The 17,607-nt window shown below is 58.1% G+C and overlaps 1 protein-coding gene across 2 annotated transcripts in view; it reads right to left on the reverse strand.

The window, feature by feature from the left end:
- Positions 1 to 219: 219 nt before the first annotated feature.
- TTYH2 (tweety family member 2) overlaps positions 220 to 17,607 on the reverse strand; it is a 35,699-nt gene continuing 18,311 nt past the window's right edge. Inside the window, exons 5-14 of one of the 2 annotated variants that reach the window (XM_027518881.1) lie at positions 13,898 to 13,993; positions 13,290 to 13,362; positions 9,500 to 9,569; positions 8,947 to 9,002; positions 8,410 to 8,502; positions 8,116 to 8,208; positions 6,469 to 6,611; positions 5,632 to 5,814; positions 5,099 to 5,177; positions 220 to 2,011 (exon numbers count right to left, since the gene is read on the reverse strand). In XM_027518881.1, coding sequence (XP_027374682.1) covers positions 1,931 to 2,011; positions 5,099 to 5,177; positions 5,632 to 5,814; positions 6,469 to 6,611; positions 8,116 to 8,208; positions 8,410 to 8,502; positions 8,947 to 9,002; positions 9,500 to 9,569; positions 13,290 to 13,362; positions 13,898 to 13,993 — 967 coding nt within the window. In that variant the 3' untranslated portion in view covers positions 220 to 1,930. Of the gene's footprint in view, positions 2,012 to 5,098; positions 5,178 to 5,631; positions 5,815 to 6,468; positions 6,612 to 8,115; positions 8,209 to 8,409; positions 8,503 to 8,946; positions 9,003 to 9,499; positions 9,570 to 10,665; positions 10,969 to 13,289; positions 13,363 to 13,897; positions 13,994 to 17,607 lie in introns of those variants that run through there. The other variant, XM_027518882.1, reaches the window with a different exon arrangement.

Consider the following 17,607-nt stretch of genomic DNA (forward strand, 5'->3'; position numbering starts at 1 on the left):
TGGAGACTCAGGCAGAAAGGAGGCCTGACTTTGATCCCGAAGAGCAGCAAGGTGAGGCCCTGTCTCTATTTCGTTTTCTTTTTTGTTTTCTTCCAACAGCCCTGTCTTTAAATCCTCAACACTGAAACCCGCTCTGATCCCCTCCCTGAGTGTAACCCAGCCAGTAGGTGCTATCGGTTCCGGTCATCATCCCCGAAGCCCAGGAAGTCAGACACGGGATGCACTTTAGTACCAGTGGTTTATTTCTTCCCCAGGTGAGGGCGCACCTGTATTAAGCAGAGGTGTGCCTACTCGGCTCCTCCAGGAACCACCCAAGGGATTCTAGTTTAGTTTACATGCATTAAAAACAACTCTAGTGGCCAACGAGGAATGTTAAGAAGCACCACCTTGACGTTGCAGAGTTCCTGTCTGCACGCGACACGGCCTCACGAAGGTGGGGTCATGGTACACGTATGTACAGGGGAATGAGGGAGACAGAGAGTCCCGGGGGCCCGGTGGCCCTGCGGTCGGGGAGGCTTGGCTGGGGCCTGAGAACCACTCTGCTGTTCAGCCTTTTGACCAGAAGCGGTGCCCGGTCCACAGCCACGCTACCCCACGCTCCTGCTTCGGCGTGAGACACTGTGGGCCTCCCGGACCATGCACTCTTTGTCGGCAGGAGGTTGGAAGCACCAAAGTCGCTAACGCTGGATTCTCAGCAGAGAGGTGGTGAGTCATTACTTCCTCCTGGTCCCCAGGCTCCTCCCTCACCCAGCAGGTACCGGTCGGGGGTGGGGACAGGGTGGAGGGAGAGGTAGGGAAGATGCCCGTCTGTACATCAGGACACCGTTTTGCTAAAACCTTTAGGACCTACTTGGAGATAGAAGCAGGGAGAGCTGATGTGGCCAAGCAGCCGGTCTCCGGGACCAGACTGTTCACGTTCAGACTTCCCTCCCAGAGACTTTATTCTCTCAAGATGCGTCCGTCCAGGTGGGATGAACACATATCCCCACCAACCAGCATCTGGGGACAGGGTGTCTCACTGACCTCTGTTTTGGTCGACAAATCAGGTGGGAGGGATCAGCCCCACATCTGCTGTAAAAACTGGCTTGTGGGATGAGTTGTAATTCTTTGGATAATCAAGAATCTTTAGAACACTGGTAAGAAAGAGAGTCGCTTTTTCAAAGTGTCTGTGAATACCTGAGACCGCCCTTCCCGCCATGAGCAATCTCACAGCGGAGATTCTGGAATGGAGGGGAGGCGACAGAGGTTGCAGAGAAGACAGGCCCACCACCGCTACCTGGAAGCCCAGCAGGCTGCAAGGCCCTGGAGCTCCTGGCCTCACAGGCAGAACCTGCCAAGGCCTTCCCTCTGTGGCCGGGAAGAGTCCACTGGGCCCCGGGAGACTGAGTTGGACAGTGTCTGGTCTCATCAGGGATGTCACCTTAAAAAGCATCTCCTGATCAGCCCACCTGCCTTTACCTGTGGGCAAATGGTACCCATCTGAGCAGCCAGGAGGAGAGAGGTGACCCCGAGAATGGTCACCTGGGCTCCCGGCTGTGTCTGCAGGAGGCAGAGTCCCGGCAAGGGGGCCCTAGAGCCTCACCCAGCCCCTCATCACTGCCCTTCCCCACCTGGTGAGCGGGGAGTCAGGGGCGAGCTGAGCCAGGCTCCTAGCTTAGGGACAGCCAAGCACTTGGGGGCGTTTCCGGTGTCGAAAGGGAGTCAGCGGAGGGAGAGGGCTGGTCCAGCTCACGGGGCTTGTCTGCCCAGGAATGTCAGCCAACCCCAGGCTGACTCTCCCTGAATCTCCAGTCACTCCCTGGCGCCAGCTGGAGCCTTCCAATCCTGCAGTTTCTATACATGCCTTTGGTTTCTGTTAAAGAAACACACTTGCATTTGCCTTAGTTAAAAACCAAAACGGAGCCAGGAGGCAGGAACTCCGGAAAGCGTGTTAGCCTGGAAACTCATTCCCGTAGTGCCGCAGGTGCTCATCCGCCACGGACAGGTAGGTGGCCCGCATGCTGGGCGAGTACTGTGGGAGAGAGGGGAGGGGGCAGTCAGGACAAGGTCACGCGTCGCCCATCACACCGGACACCATGCTAGCAGAAGCGCCGGCTCTTCTGGGGTGCTGGGCTGGCCACAGCAGCTGGGCACCGAGTTTCAACGTCAGGGCCTCGTGGGGGTTACTTGAGGACAGTGGGCGTGGCCTGGGCAGGCTTCATGTCTGCTGATGCTTCCAACCCTGGGGCCATCAGGACATCTGCCTCCCTAACGCACCCGTGCGCTAAGGAGCCTGCTGAGCGAGCAGGCTGATGGCACAGGCCCACTGACTCCAAGAGCCAGGTTCAAACCCCAGCCGCGCACCTTACTCATCCTATGACCTTGGAGGAGGTTCTCCAATTGCTCCAGCCTCAGTCTCCCCATCTGCACAATGGACCTAAGAGGACTCATCTCTTACATCAAAAGGATGGATTAATATAAAGCCAGAAGATCCCTAACCCAGGGCTTCTCAAACCTGGCTGTGCATTAGAGACGCTGCAGGGGTGGGGCTTGGGAGGGTTCTAAAAACATCCGGATACCCAGGCCGTAGCCAGCAGTATTTTTTTAAAGAGATAAAATATACATAAAATAAAGCCTTTTGGGACTTCCTTGCGGGTCCAGTGGTTAAGAATCCACCAGCCAATGTAGGGAACAGGGGTTTGATCCCCGGTCTGGGAAGATCCCATATGCCATGGAGCAACTAAGCCTGTGCGCCCTAGGGACGGTGCTCCACAGTAAGAGAAGCCACCGCCATGAGAGGCCCACACACGGCAACGAAGAGTAGGGCCCCTCTCGCTGCAACTAGAGGAATGTCTGCACCCAGCAGTGCAGGCCCAGCGTGGCCATAAGTGAATGAATAAGTAAGTTAAGCTTTTTGAAAGTGCCGCCTCTAATATTTTTATAATAAGTTCTTTCCAGTGCAGCCAAGTCAGAGAAACACAAAGTTTGAGTGTTTGCAGGAGATGTTAGCCAGCTACTGCTCGGAAGTTAAGGATGCGGCTTCTTACGTTATCGCATCTCCCATCAAACGTACAACCTGAGAGTCTGCACGTCTAACAAGCTCCAGGTGCTGCTGGCCTGTGGACTCTGAGGAGCAATGATCCACAGGACCCTGACTGTCCTCTGGCCCCAGGGGTTCAGGTCTGAACCACTCACACCAGAGCCGGACAAAGGCTTCCAGCTGGGCGGGTGGTGGGGGCCCGAGACTCCTTAACCCCTTAAAATTGATTGGGTCTCAACTCTGCCCTCCCAGGGACACCTAGAGAGGCACTTGGAGTTCTTCTTCAGTTGGTAAGTCGTGTCCCACTCTTTTTGACCCCATAGACTGCAGCACGCCAGGATCCCCAGACTTCGCCATCTCCTGAACTTTGCTCAAATTCATCTCCACTGAGTTGGTGATGCTATCTAACCATCTCATCCTCTGCCTCTTCTTCTGTTGCCTTCAGACTTTCCTGGGGGAAGGTTTATTCTGCCCTTGAGCCTGGCAAATAAGGTCAGTTTTCTGATTATCTCTGCTGAAGGCAGAGAGAGTGGCCTGGATCTTTCAAAACAGAAGGCAATCTGAAATTCATCTACAGTTGGCATTCCATGGCCTTGAGTAATTCATGTGTCACAGCATCGGATTTCTCCTAAATATGTTGTACTGAGATTAACATGAAAATCAATCTGAATTCCTGGGGCCACAGCAGCCGGCGGGAAGAAGCAGGAGCCGAGAGGCTTCTTCTGGTTTACAGAGAAGCCAGCTTGGGATTTCAAAGGGGCCAACTGTGGAAGTAGGCCTGGAAGGGCCGTTGTCCCTGCTCGGGGCCCCCAGGAGGCAGAGCAAGGCCCGGGTCGAGCATGGTCTGTAAAGGACAGCGGGGAGGCGCTCTGGGCAGGACAGCAGCAAGGCGGGGCCGGGCAAGGAGAGCCGGAGGGTCGGCTTGAGCAGGGCACTGAGGACACTTGGGGCCGATGGTCCTGCGTGCGGGGGGCTGGCCTGTGCCCAGCAGCGCCCTGGCCTCCACCCGCTAAAGGCGGGGAGCAGCCAACACCCCCCACCAGGTGTGACAACCAAAGATGCCTTTAAGTGTAAAGTAAAGTGTCAGTCGCTCAGTCGTGTCTGAATCTGTGGGACCCCATAGACTGTAACCCGCAAGGCTTCTCTGTCCATGGGATTCTCCAGGCAAGAATACTGGAGTGGGTAGCCATTTCCTTCTCCAGGGGATCTTCCCGACCCAGGGATTGAACAGGGATCGAACCTGTGTCTCTGATGTCTCCTGCCTTGCCAGGCGGGATATTTGCCACCTGAGCCATGGAGGAAGCCCAAAGATGCCTTGAGACATGGCCAAGCGTCCTCTAGGGAAACAAACTCGAGCGCCCTGGGGGAGACCCAGTGCTCCACGGTAAGGCGGAAAGGTCACCTCCTCAGGCCCCGAAGAACAGCTCCTCCCTCTAGGGCCCATCGCACCATACGGCACTTATTACAGCAGCTTTCTGAGTCTCCCCGCTGCGGATTATCCACTTCCTGAAGAGGGCTGGGTCCCCCGCTCTCTTTCCTGGGTCCAGAGCTGTGCTTTTCACTAAGAGCACTCACTGGACACCCTGAGCTGCTTCTCAAAGCCAAGCCTACGTCATGGGTCTCATGTCCTAGGGGCGCCAGGGCTCCAGGTTCACCACCTGAATGGCTTCTTCCAAACTACCAGGATGGGGCGGGTGAAACGCCTCGCCCAGCCCAGTGAAGGGGACGGCTCCTTCCCCGACAGACACCTGGCTCAAGAGCGCAGACATCCAACCTTGCCTCAGACCCCTTTCTTTCTTATCAGTGCCAGGCTGATTTTTGTTTGCTTTTTTTTTTCTTTTGGCTGCACCACGCGACATCAGGATCTCAGCGCAACCTCTGCAGTGGGAGCTCGGAGTCTTAACCCCTGGACCTACAGGGACGTCCCGGCAGTCTGCTTTAATGCTTATCCAATAACAAAACCGTTTTGTTCTTTTCTACCTCTGTGGGAGGGATTCACTGGGTCCCCAGGAGGTTTTCTCTTTAACGGCGCCCTCTTCCCCAGCAGGGTTTGTGCGTTTGCTGGGGAGCCCAGCTTACCGTGGGTGGAGGGGAGCCTCTTCCGATGAGCGGCACGTTCTCGTAGCGTGGGTTCCCGCCGAACAGCGCGGCTTGGTTCCTGTGGGGCCGAGAGGGGCGAGGAGCACTCAGGGCGGGGACACAGGTGTGTGCCCGGACTTCTGCAGGAGGGTCCCGGGGGTTTGGGTTTGCGTAAGGGAGATAGAATTGGACCACAGACAGAGGGGAGGGAGAAGCAGCAGGGAGCGGGTGATGGGGCCAGGGGAGACGCGGCTTCTCAGGCCTTCGAGCTGCCCTGCAGGCTTGAGGCAAAACACTGACACCTGCAGCGGCTCTTCCTCGAGCAGATGCTCTCGGGGTGGGTGGGGGGGGCCCCACTCAGGCGTCCCAGCTGCGGCCAGGGGCTCAGCTGGCTTCAGATGCCTTCCTCCCCCTCCCTGGCCCCCTGGACCCAAACATGCCCCCGCCTGCAGATCCAGCTCCCCCAAGGCCAGGAAAAGCGCCACAGCCCCAGCCCGGCATGTTGCGGGGAGGCCCCGGGAGCCCCGCCGTACATGTACTCCGAGACGGGGGCATTGGAGATGGTCTGGGCTGGGTGCAGGCTGCCCTGGCTGCCCAGGCCGCTGCTGTAGCTACAGAAGCTGCGAAGCTGCCCCCGAGGTGGGTTGTGGGTGGCGATGCGCCGGGCCTGGGGGTTGAAGGGGTCGTCGTCATCAATGTCGTCATAGTCCCTGTCCCTAGGATGACACGCAGGACACGGCCGTGAGGGGCAGGGGAGGGGCGCCAGGCAGTGGGGTCCCGGCCCACTTCCCAATCTTTCCTCCCAGGACTCCCCCTCTGGCTGCAGGTGTCTCCTTGAGGTTCTCTGAAAGTATGGTCTTCAGCTCCGCCTTATACATATTACTCTGCTCCGTTCCCAGCTGCACACCCACCTCCTCCAGGCAGCCTACCCTGCTGACCACCTGCACGCTGATCCTCCCTACCCTGCCTCCTTTTCTGATTACTCTCGAGACACTGAAATGCTATCTTGTCTGTCTCCTCCATGAGACTATAGATGCCCTGGTATCAGTGCTACAATCTGTTCCTTCCGGCATTCTGGGGGCACCCCTCCCAGCAGCAGCATCACCCTGCAAAGTCCTGCAGAGGAACAGGGGACAAGCTAAGGAGGCCAGCCTGTGGCACGATGCCCTCATCATCCTTGGCCCTGCTCTGGCCCCCTCCAACCTCCTTCTGGGGTCCTGCCTGGACTTTCAGGGACGCTGCCTCAGAAATCCAGCCAGCCTGTTGGGGCTGAATGCCCGGTCCCCTTGCTGCCCCTCCCCACCCCAGGTTATCAGTTCTCAGCTCAGCCAGAGAGCAGAGCCTCCCGCCCCCTTCCCCAGGAAGCCCACCTGGTGGCACAGTGCTTCCAAGCCCCTGGCCCCAGGCAGATCATGATGGAAAAGGCCAGGGCGGCCAGGAGGGAGAAGAGGCCGAGGTACAGCAGGCCCTCGAGGCCGTCGTAGCAGATGCCGGCGAGGGCGTCCAGATAGTCCTGGAGGAGGAAGAGGGGCACGTAGCTGCAGGGGGAGAGCGGCACTGCCGGGGGTCCCAGCTGGTCTCTGGAAGCCCCTCTCTCCCAGCCTGGACCTGGGATCACCTCCCCTCCCCCATCCCAGGCACAGTGTACACCCACGAAGGGTCCATGTTCAGGACCCCGACACGACAGGGCGCTTCTTGGTTCTCTCTCGACGCGTTTGCTGACAAACTGTGTGCTGGGCTTGGAACAGGACAGATGATGAGCTTGCGGGTGGGGGAGCCGGAGGGCAGAGGACATTTAATCTGAGGCCAGGACAGCAGGGAAGCAGAGCGAGCCTGTAGCCTCTGAGGCAAAGGGGCCAGGCTCGGCGTGTTCAGGGAGGAGGCAGAGGTCAGCTGAGGACATGCGAGATGGCACCAGCTCTTGCTGGACCTCGCATGGCAGGCGAGGAGGAGCTTGAATGTAACGCAAGGTGATGGGAAGGCACGGGCGGGTTTGGGGACGGAAGGCTGTGATCCAATTCGGTTTTTAAAAGGCTGCTCTGGCTGCCGTATATTAAAGGTAAGGGGGTGGGAGAAAGTGGGGACCGGTTAGGAGGCCACGGCTGTCACCCAGGGGAGCAGGGCGGTGCTTGGACCAAGGCGGGGGCTGCAGGGGGGACAGAAGTGGATGGAGCAGGGTAGATCCGAGGGTACAGTGGTGAGCACTTGCTGAGGGATGGGGTGTGGAGGTAGGGGAGGAAGGGTACTGGGGCCACCCCCTGTTCTCAGCTCTCAAGTCAGGCTGCCAGGGTTGGAAACCCACGGCCTTGACTCGACAGCTCTGGAATCTTCCGTAAGCTATTTTATAAAGATATATACATCTGTCCATCTATATGTCTACCTATCCATCCATCTATATTCACACACAAATTGCTATCTATAACATTTCTCATGAAATATCAGGTATTTCTTAGTTTAACAGTGAGGACTAAATGATACATCAGATATACGGTGTATAGAACAAGGTGGAAGACAGGGACTCAGTAAATTGCAGCCGTGATCATTATCATGACTGTTCGCCCAAAATCCATGTGGGATGTGAGAGCTTGTCAACATACACTGGCTTCCTGCTTTGGAGGAGAGGAGGGGCTCACATGCATCCCTGCATGGATGCCTGATATTGCAGATTCCTAGAGATGACCCTGGCAATGAGAATGGGGTGTCCACTTGCAACGCAGGAACTGGATGGGTTGACCAGATGGCTGGGGGTCTGTGCACTAGGGAACAGCCTTCCTCATGTAGCTCAGGGTGCCCCGAAACAGATCCAACTCTCCGTACCCCCACCCCCTGGTACCTTTCTCTGCGTCTCCCTGTCTCAGCTACTGGAGAGAATCTAGAAGCCAGGCACTCTTCCACCCCATTCCCTGAGTCAGGCAATTACTCTCCCAGCCTCTGCTGGCTTCTCCCTGGGACGATGTGGCCTGCTGGGGTGCCCCCCCACCACCGCCCTCCGCCTGCCCCCCAGGGCCACCCCGCACCTTGTGCAGCCCCCGGCAGTCCAACAAGGCGGTCAGCTGGTGGAGGCCGGACTCGGATGAGTTCAGCAGGAGCTGGATTCCAAGCAGATCTTTCTGAAGCAGGAAGAGGTGGACATGCAGACAGACCGAGAGGCAGAGAGTGAACGTGGGCAGCAGGGAGGGTTGGGGATAAACCCGCAGACGGCAGCTTCGGCAGAGAGGCCTTTAAAGCCACAGCAAGGGGCTAGATGCACAGGGAGGGGACACGCTTTCTTTCCCCGGCCCGGGTCCCCAGGGGAGGGCCGGCTGCCTCACCTCTGCAGTGGGGAAGCGGGGCACGGCGAACTGCAGCAGTCCTGCTACCTGGATCTGCATGGCGGTCAGCGAGCGCTGGAAGACGGTCAGGGCCTGCGCCGGGAGAGACCACAGCCCAGCGTGAGGTTTACTCCCAGGAGCCCCCCGCTGCCTCTTCCCCTGCAGCCCCCCGATCGTCTGCAGCAGCAGTCACATCCCTGATCGGGGACGGCCTTCCTGCTGGCAGGTCTTCCCCTCAGCCCTCAGCCTTCCCTAGAGCCGCCCCATCCACCTGCTTCCTGCTACTCCAAGTGTCCTGCTGGGACAGCCTGGTCGGGGAGCTTGTGAGAAATGTAGAATCTGGGGCCCTCCCCAGACTTAAGCACAACCTCTGCATGGAAACCAGCACCCAGGGTGATGGAGCTGGCCCAGAGGCCCCTGCAGAGGACCCCAGAGAAGCAAAGAACAGCCAGGCACCTCCACCTTACAGGTCAGTGCTACGGCTGACCACGTGGGGGCGCTGGGGGCAGGGTGAGGGCTGGACTGGGGGAGCCGTACCTGCTGGAAGGGGCTGCTTGCGCTCTGACTGCAGTACAGGTAGTATTGGGTCACCTCTGCAAGGAAAAGACACTGGAGTCAGGTAGGAGCTCACACGTGACCCGCGCTCATCCATCCTCCGTGGCCAGGCCCGTCCCCGAGTTCCCGAAGGAGACAGCTTCTAAGACCTGGCCCATTGGTTCGGCTGGTCCTGAAGGACCGTGATGGGGCAGCTCTGGGTGACTACAGGGCTGAAAGGGAAAGAAGGGCACCGCCTGGGGCCTCCCTGGCTCAGACGGCAACGAATCTCTCTGCAACGTGCAAAGTCTCTCCTGCAACGTGGGAGACACCTTGGTCGGGAAGACGCCCCGGAGGAGGGAATGGCTACCCACACCAATATTCCTGCCTGGAGAATCCCATGGACAGAGGAGTCTGGAGGGCTACAGGGTCCCAAAGAATCGGACACGACTGAGCAACTAACGCTTTCACTTTTTTTCAGGGGCACAGTCTGGCTGACTGCGGGCCTGGACTGAGCACCCCAGGCGGCTCTGACAACAGCAGCTGAGATCCTTACCGGGGCGGACCTGGCCCTCTGTGATGTTTAGGATGAAGGTGTCTGGAGCCGCACAGAAGTCGCTGGTGCCCTGAGCCAGGGAGAAACAGAGAGGGTGGAGGAAAGTCACACACTCCAAGGAGTTCAGGCACGGGGACCCCGCGGCTCAGACTCAGCTGGGCAAGAACCATCAATGGCCAGCTTCCCTGGGCTTCCCTGGGTCCTGGCTTTGCCCCTGCCTGGCTCTCTTAACTTTAGAGACAAGGGCTTAGCCTGGGTCTCAGCGTCTTCATCAATCGCACAGGAGAGAGATGCTCTTCACCTAATAAATCAATCCACGCAGCGTACTCAGAAAAGTGACGGCAGACAGACAGCATGCACTCTGCTGTTACCTCTGATTTCTGAATGCCTCTCCTGGGAGGGACCTGGGTGAGGCACGGGGGTGCTACAGGACACATTTTGGAGAGTTATTTGCACCACGGCCTGGTTTGCCTATCTCTATTTTATTCTTTGTCTTGCTGTTACCAAGTCCGCCCCGACTCTGGGGGGTGTCCATCTATGAAGCCTGCCCCAGGATGTCTTCCTAAAGAGTTACAGAGGTGCTAAATCCCTCTCTGAGCTTTTGGGTCCAGGTCTTGTCATGATAAGATGGGAGGTCAAGAAGAGCACAGGGCTGAGAGGGACACGGGCTGCAGGCTCTGCTGTGGCCACACCGGGAGACCCAGACCCTGCCGCCTGGCCCGGCCTGGCTGGGGGACCACCGAGGGCCCCGGGGGCCGAGCCGCGGCAGGTCCGGGCCCTCGAAGAGGCGGCTGCAAGGACGCCACCCTCTGAGCCAGGCCCTCCACAGGTCTGGCCTGGGGGGTGCAGCGGGCACTGGGTAGAGGGGCGCTCCCCCCTTTCAGGTCACCCCGTGACCCTCCCAGAAAGGGAATAAATGTGTAGGAAACCAATGGACTGGTGGGAAAGGTTGAAGGCAAAAGGAGAAGAGGGCGGCAGAGGGTGGGACAGTTGGATAGCATCACCGACTCAATGGACGTGAACTTGGGCAAACTCTGGTAGTTGGTGAGGGACAGGGAGGCCTGGTGTGCTGCAGTCCATGGGGTTGCAGAGTCAGACACGACTGAGCGACTGAACAATAACTGATGGACACTGACCACATGCCTCCCAGGGGTCCACCAACCCATCTCGCCCTCATCAACAAGCCTTCGCAGAAAGTGCCGCTCTTCTGCCCATCCTACAGGAGGAAACGAGGCCTGGGGAACTTCAGGAATGCTCCTGGGGTTCCCTGCCGGGGAAAGGGAATGCTCAGTGGCCAGAGCACCTGGGTGACCCTCCCCTCCAGCCTCTCCCAGAGGCCACTTCTCCCCGCTCCTTCTCCTTGGTGCTGTCTCTCCTCTCTGCCCCTCACTCCTGCCTAACACTCCGGACTGTACAGTGGGGTGGTCGAGCAGGCGGGGCTCAGTTCCCTGGCTCCCATCTGCCTCCTCATCACGTTCTTTTTAAAAAATATTCATTTGACTGTGTGGGGTGTCTCAGTTGTGGCTTGCGGGATCTTTAGTTGGGGCTCGGTAACTCGAAGTTGCGGTGTGTGGGTTCTAGTTCCCTGACCAGGGACGGAACCCAGGTCCCCTGCACCGGGAGCTCAGAGTCTCAGCCACTGGACCACCAGGGAAGCCCCCTGGCACGTTCTTGGGGGGCAGTGCTCCTTCCTGGAGACCCTTTCTGGGGGGACAGGGGAGGGAGAGGGTGAGGCCCCAGTGTTGGCGCTCTGCCCCACAGCTCTCAAAAACAAAAACAAGAGCAGCCCCAGAAAAACAGGCTGCGCGGGCAGGGGCAGTGGCCGCACAAAAGCTCCCCACAACAGCCTCGGAGGGCCTGGCTCCTTCTGCCCCACTTCCTATTAACATGCAGCAGGAGCCGCAGCCCCGTCAAAGGCCCATTCACTGCCTCACCCTTGGCCTCTCTCACACAAGGGCCTGATTAATCGAATTAGGGAGATGGCCTTTCTCTGCAGCTCCCTGGCTGCCCGGGGGGCCCTCGGCTGGGAGCTGCAGTCGCCTCTGGTCGCTGTGAACACAGAAGCCTGGTTAGAGGGAGGAGACCCTGCTGGGAAGGAGCTGGCTCCCGAAGGGGTGCCCATGGTGGCCAGCTGGAGGCGCCCGGGGGAGGGCCCGCTGTGTGCAAGCTTCCCTGTGCCCACTCTTGTCCCCGGAGAAGCGGCTCTCTGCCAGGCAGCTGTGCGTGTGGCCTCGGCCAGCAGCCACCCTCCCTGGACCCTGTTCAGCCCGCCAAGCTCCAGATGACGTCAGGATGCGTTTGACTGTGACCTGGGCCCTCCTGGTGGCTCAGATGGTAAAGAATCCGCCTGCAATGAGGGAGACCTGGATTCAATCCCTGGGTTGGGAAGAGCCCCTGGAGAAGGGAATGGCTACCCACTCCAGTATTCTGGCCTGGAGAATCCCATGGACAGAGGAACCTGGCGGGCTACACAGTTCATGGGGTTGCAAAGAGTCGGACACGACTGAGAGACTTTCACTTGGGCCCTCCTACTCTGCTCTTCCCTGTACCTGGAGGGACCCCAGCCCTGGGGACATAGGCTCCTGCTGCCCAGAGCTCCCTCCGCGGTCCCAAGTGGACACTGTGTGATGTGGGGAGGGGGGACAAAGCAGGAGAGGCCCACCTCCTCCCCCTTCCGGACAAGCTCTGCCCAGAGCTACTCAGACAAGCAGCACCAGGGTCCATGCACTCTGGGGGCATCGTGGAGGCCCACCGGCCAAGGCCAGGGTCACCAGCCGGCCCCCGTCACTGCGCCAAGCATGCGTTTGGGTAGAGGGGTTCCTGTGTGAGCCCTCCCCTCTTTTTTTTTCTCCTGGATCGAAAGGGCAGAATGGATGCAGGTCACAAGTTTGCTCTGTGGCTCTTAAGTGAGCTAAGGGGTTCTCTGAAATCCCCATAAATCTGCCCCTCTGTCACACACACACACACACACACAGACACGCAGCCTGTACCACCCCTGTGTTGATCCACATGGGGCTGTGATGATCTGCCTATGAGCTGAAACTTAAGAGGAAACGTCCCGTTCTTCTGGTTCCTGCATCTCCAGACACGCACGCCCCTGAGAGCCACGTAGCCGAACGTTGAATGAATGAATGAACGAACGCTGTGCACACAGCTCCTCTGGAGTGTTCGGTCCACCAGAGACCAAGCGTACCTGCCTAGCTGGCTTCCCGCCCACACTCCTGACACCTTGCGTGTGTGTCTGTTTTTTGTTGGTTTTTTTTTTCACATTTCAAGGTACCACAAATGGAAACACACCACTGTGAATCGGACGGTCTGTGTGAGTCCAAGCGCAGTGGATGGGAGGCCACCTTCTGCTTTCTGGACGCTGGGGAGGAGGGCCCGGGAGTGTGCGCTGAAGCCCGAGGGTGCTTCCAGAATGGGGTTCAAGCCCTGCCCAGCCCCACCAGCTGGGCTCAGCTCTTCACATCCAGAAGAGGCACCTGGTCCCCCGTGCCCGGCCGCACAGGCTGTGGCAGGTGGGTAAAGGATCAGGCTTCAGGCCTCTTATCTTGCTCTGCCCTCAAACGGCTCATGACCCCGGGGCAAGCCTCTTCCTTTCCCAGGGCCTGTGTCCCCATCAAAAGGGATGGGCCAAGCCCCTTTAGTTCCCAGACTCTCGGATTCTTGGTTAGGGACTGAGACCAGAAGCTGGCCCTGCCCTGGGGACGCTGGGCGGCACACATCGACACACCACCAGACTGAAGACCACCCGGGCGGACCACCGGCACCCTCAAGGCCCCCAACTCACCACGGCCGTGGCAGCGTCAGCAGCCAGCGATGTCCAGCTGAAGAGCAGGGCCAGCACCCCGCAGCAGAGCATCCTAGAGGAGAAGCAGCCGCCAGTGGGGTCCCGGCAGAGGCCGGCAGGTGGGGGTCCCTTGGTGGCTGCCCACCCCCCAGCCTTCGGGGCCCTTCCTCTCGGCTACGACCTTGTTCCCCTGGCCCTCCAGACTCCCTTGGCGGCCCCAAGGGCAGCCCCAGCCTGAGCCCTAACTGCTGGCAGAGGGATATGGACCGATGCCCAGGGCACAGGTCCCCAAGGGAAGAGACAGCAGCAAGGGCGCGAGCTGAGCGGCTCTAACGGCTCAGCTGCGGGACAGTCAGGCCCCGGAGGCAAGCAAGGGCTGGGAGCGGGGAAAGCCCACCCCTGGCTTGGTGTCCAGACGGCAGGATGGTGGCTGCCGCCCCCACCCGGCCCCGGGCCGGGTGCTGAGAAGGGGGGAGGGAGGCGGCATCAGGCTGCCCCTGCTGCCCACACGCCCCCGGCCCCCCAGGCCCTCATCCCTCTGGACGGCGGCACCGTCACTCCCCACGCTTGGCCAGCTCTTCCCCCAGACCCAGAGGCAGGCTACTCACGAGGCCAGGAGGCACCTGGAGCGCTTGGCCAGACCCAGGCAGGCCAGGAGGCAGAGGGCCAGGTCCAAGACGAACAGCAGGAGGTAGGAGAGCCACCTGGGCGGGGCGGGAGGGGCAGTCAGGGAAGAGCTGCCCACCGGGGCCCCTGGCCCGTTGGACTGTTCACAGGACAAACTGCCCGGAGCCGGCGGCTAAGCTGATGAGCCCGGGGGCCAGCCCTGCCCCGGACAGCACGAAGCCAGTGTGCGTGGTGGACAGCCCTTGGGGCTCCGGAGGCTGCATCCCGGCCTGTGCTTGGACAAAGGAGTCACCCTCCCTCCCCCGGCTGAGTGTCTGAACCAGCACTGTCTCCTAGAACTTTCTGCAGTGATGGACACGGACCACCTACATACTGACCACTCTCTGTGGCTGCCTGTGTGTGGCTGAGAACGTGGCCGATACAACCGAGGAAACGAATTTCTCCTTTCATTTACTTTTTCTTCTTTTTTTCAGAATTGAAGTATAGTTGCTATACAATATTACGTAAGTTACAGGTATACTATGTATTTATTTTTTTGAAAGTCGCTCAGTCGCGTCTGACTCTTTGCGATCCCATGGACTATTCAGTCCATGGAGTTCTCCAGGCCAGAATACTGGAGTGGGTAGCTGTTCCCTTCTCCAGGGGATCTTCCCAACCCAGGGATTGAACCCAGGTCTCCCACATTGCAGATGGATTCTTTACCAGCTGAGCCACAAGGGAAGCCCTAAAATACTGGAGTGGGTAGCCTATTCCTTCTCCAGGGTACAACATATGACTCACAATTTTTAAAGCTTATACTCCATCTATAGTTACTATAAAAATATTGGCTATACTCCTCATGTTGTACAATATATATCTTTTATCTTATTTTTTTAATTTAACTTGTACTTTATATGGGAGTGTAGCTGATTTACAATGATGTGACAGTTTCTGGTGTACAGTAAAGTAATTCATATATACACATACATGTACCTAACCTCTCGTTTCCTTTTTTTTGGCTGTGGGCCATGCGGGATCTTCCTCAACCAGGGATTGAACCCGCACTCCCTGCAGCAAACGTGGAGTCCGAACCACTGGACGCCAGGGAAGCTCCTCATAGCCTTTGTTCCAACAGCCACTCGTAACCAGTGGCCACGCCATGGACAGAGCAGGTCTAAACCATCTCTGGGAGGCATGTATTTGGACCCTGGTTCCTGTTGCTTCTAGAAGGCACACACAGAGTCAGCCCAGGCGAGGTCTGACGGATCTATGCCACGGATTGTAGCTATGATGGATCATAGCCACAGATCTAAGAGAGCTAAGAGGCCCGCATCTTTAACGATGGCGCCCCGCAATGAAGAGTAGCTCCCATTCTTCACAAAGAGAGGAAAGTCCAAGCCCAGCAAGGAAGACCCAGTGCAGGCAAAAATTAAATAGATAAAAAGAACCTTGGGGCCATCGAGCGCTGGAATCCCATTCTACAGATTGGAAAACCAAGGTCAGGGGGAAAAGAGGCTGGCCCAGGGATTCCAGACTCTCCGAGTCTTCCCACAAGAGATAGGGCCAGCCACTTGGAGCCCCTCAAAATCCTGGCTTCCCATCTCACAGCTGAAGTTTTCTTGTTGCCCTTCTCTCTCCTACTCGGCACACTGACAGGAAATCGAGGTAGGACCGAGTCAAAGCTCCACGATCATGAAGCTCTAAGATTATGTTTCAGCCTGCTCGGCATCCCCGCCTCCTCGCGTTATAAAAGTTTCCTGGAAACAGCTCTGCAAGGCGGATGCGCTTCCCTAGAGGAGCTGGCTGCTGACATGGGGATGAGTTTCTAAGCAAGAACTCGGCTCTCCCAGGAGCCACACGGGCCCCTGCGGCCACGGCTCCTCCCACATCCGCCGTGGATGCGCTGGCTCTGTTACACCCTTTGGAAACCTCTGGAGAGCAGTCTCTGGGCTTTTAATTGCCTCTAACACGTAGCCGGGACTTGTATAAAAGTATTAAGAAGAATTTGCTCAGCTGAGTGGCTGGGCTCCAGCACCATCCGGAAAGCAAAGGTGGGGAGGCTGGTCCCAAGGAGACCCGGGCCCTGGGGCTGGTGAGCTCATGAAGAATAAAACGAGGCTTTTGTGCCAGGGCGGCTCATTCGAGAGGAGGAAACAAATGGCAGATGAGGGGAAGGGACAGAACGTCAGCAGCGCTCCGGAGCCACAGGTGCCCACCGTGAAGCAGCCCTGAGCGAGGGGAAGAATTTGGGGACGGGGTTCCAGGAGGCCCTCTCTATCACCCTCACTGAGACAGACACTGTACAGCTGTCACCACCTTATCCCAAGGTTTACAAAATCATCTGAAAAAGTAAGCCCTTTTGATGCTTATGTTCTGGCTTATTTTACCAAGGTCATTCTCAAAATGCCCAAATTAAGCCCTTCAGTATACAAGGCTTCCAAGGTATACTTCTTCTCAGTGATAAAGAATCCACCTGCCAATGCAGGAGAGGCAAGAGCCTGTGTGAGTCCCTTCTGGATGACTTTTTTTGGTCTTAATTGTACTTTCTGGTATGAGAGTTTGGTCCAGACTCATCAGGTACAGTCCCTACCCAAACCTGGAGTCAGACATTTTTCCAAGGGAGCCTGGTTCCTTTCAGGGCTGCCCCGGTGATACAGTGGTAAAGAATCTGCCTGCCAAGCAGGGGACCCGGGTTCGATCTCTAGGTCGGGAAGATTCCCTGGAGAAGGAAATGGCACCCCACTCCAGGATTCTTGCCTGGGAAACTCCATGGAGAGAGAAGCCTGGCGGGCTATAGGCCATGGGGTGGCAAAGAGTCGGACACGACGGAGCACACACGCAGTGCAGTGCTCACACGGACCAGGCTAGGTCCATTCAGGGAGAGCGGCAGGGTCGAAACGGACACCACTTTCCACAATAAAAAGGTTTTGGAGGCTCAGGCAGTGACTGTCCCTCGTGTCATGGGACTAATCAGATGCCACTGTTTGGAGTCAGAGGTCACAGCTAGTCCTTAGAGTCAGCAGTTTCCTTTTGGTTACTTGGGACACACGAGCCAAAAAAAACACAAGAGAATAAAAATCTGGGTGACGTCTGGGAGGGCGGGGGCTGGATGGGCAGGCAGGGGAGGGACGCAGAGCACTGTCCAGAGCCAGGGGCCTCCTGAGCTCCCTCTGGTCAAGGCCTGGCCATCTCTTACCCCAGGGAACGGAGAGCCCTGGATGGGGAGGTCCAGAGGCCACCAGGGGCATGTTCTCTGGGTCAGTGTTAGCTCAGCCTGGAATGGGGCTTTCTCAGAAAGCGGAAGTGAATTCAGAGTAAATTGTGCAGCGTTGTGGTGGAGACTGTGACCCCTGCCGGTGGCTTGAAGCAGAGGCAAGAAACTGGGGAGGGCGAGGGCCTCCAAAGGACAGATGTTTGCTCCCAGGGCTCCTGCATCCCCCACGCCCCTGAGCCAGGCGCTCTGCCCTGATGCACAAGGATGTGTACGCCGTGCGTGCACGTCACCCCTCCGCTGGGAGCCCCCTAAATCTGGACTCCGCCGCCTTTCTTGGTTGTTCCCAGAGTGACCTTCCCCAGACCCTCCGTGCGGACGGAGGGCAGCCGATCCCCGCTCAGCTGGCCTGTGTCCACCGCCTTCACCTGGGATGGGGTTCGGGTGATGGGGAGGCAGGGGAGATGTAAACGAAACCCCAAAGGTCTGAGGACGCAGGAG

The sequence above is a fragment of the Bos indicus x Bos taurus genome, chromosome 19 (assembly GCF_003369695.1).
Source record: "Bos indicus x Bos taurus breed Angus x Brahman F1 hybrid chromosome 19, Bos_hybrid_MaternalHap_v2.0, whole genome shotgun sequence".
Lineage (NCBI taxonomy): Eukaryota > Metazoa > Chordata > Mammalia > Artiodactyla > Bovidae > Bos > Bos indicus x Bos taurus.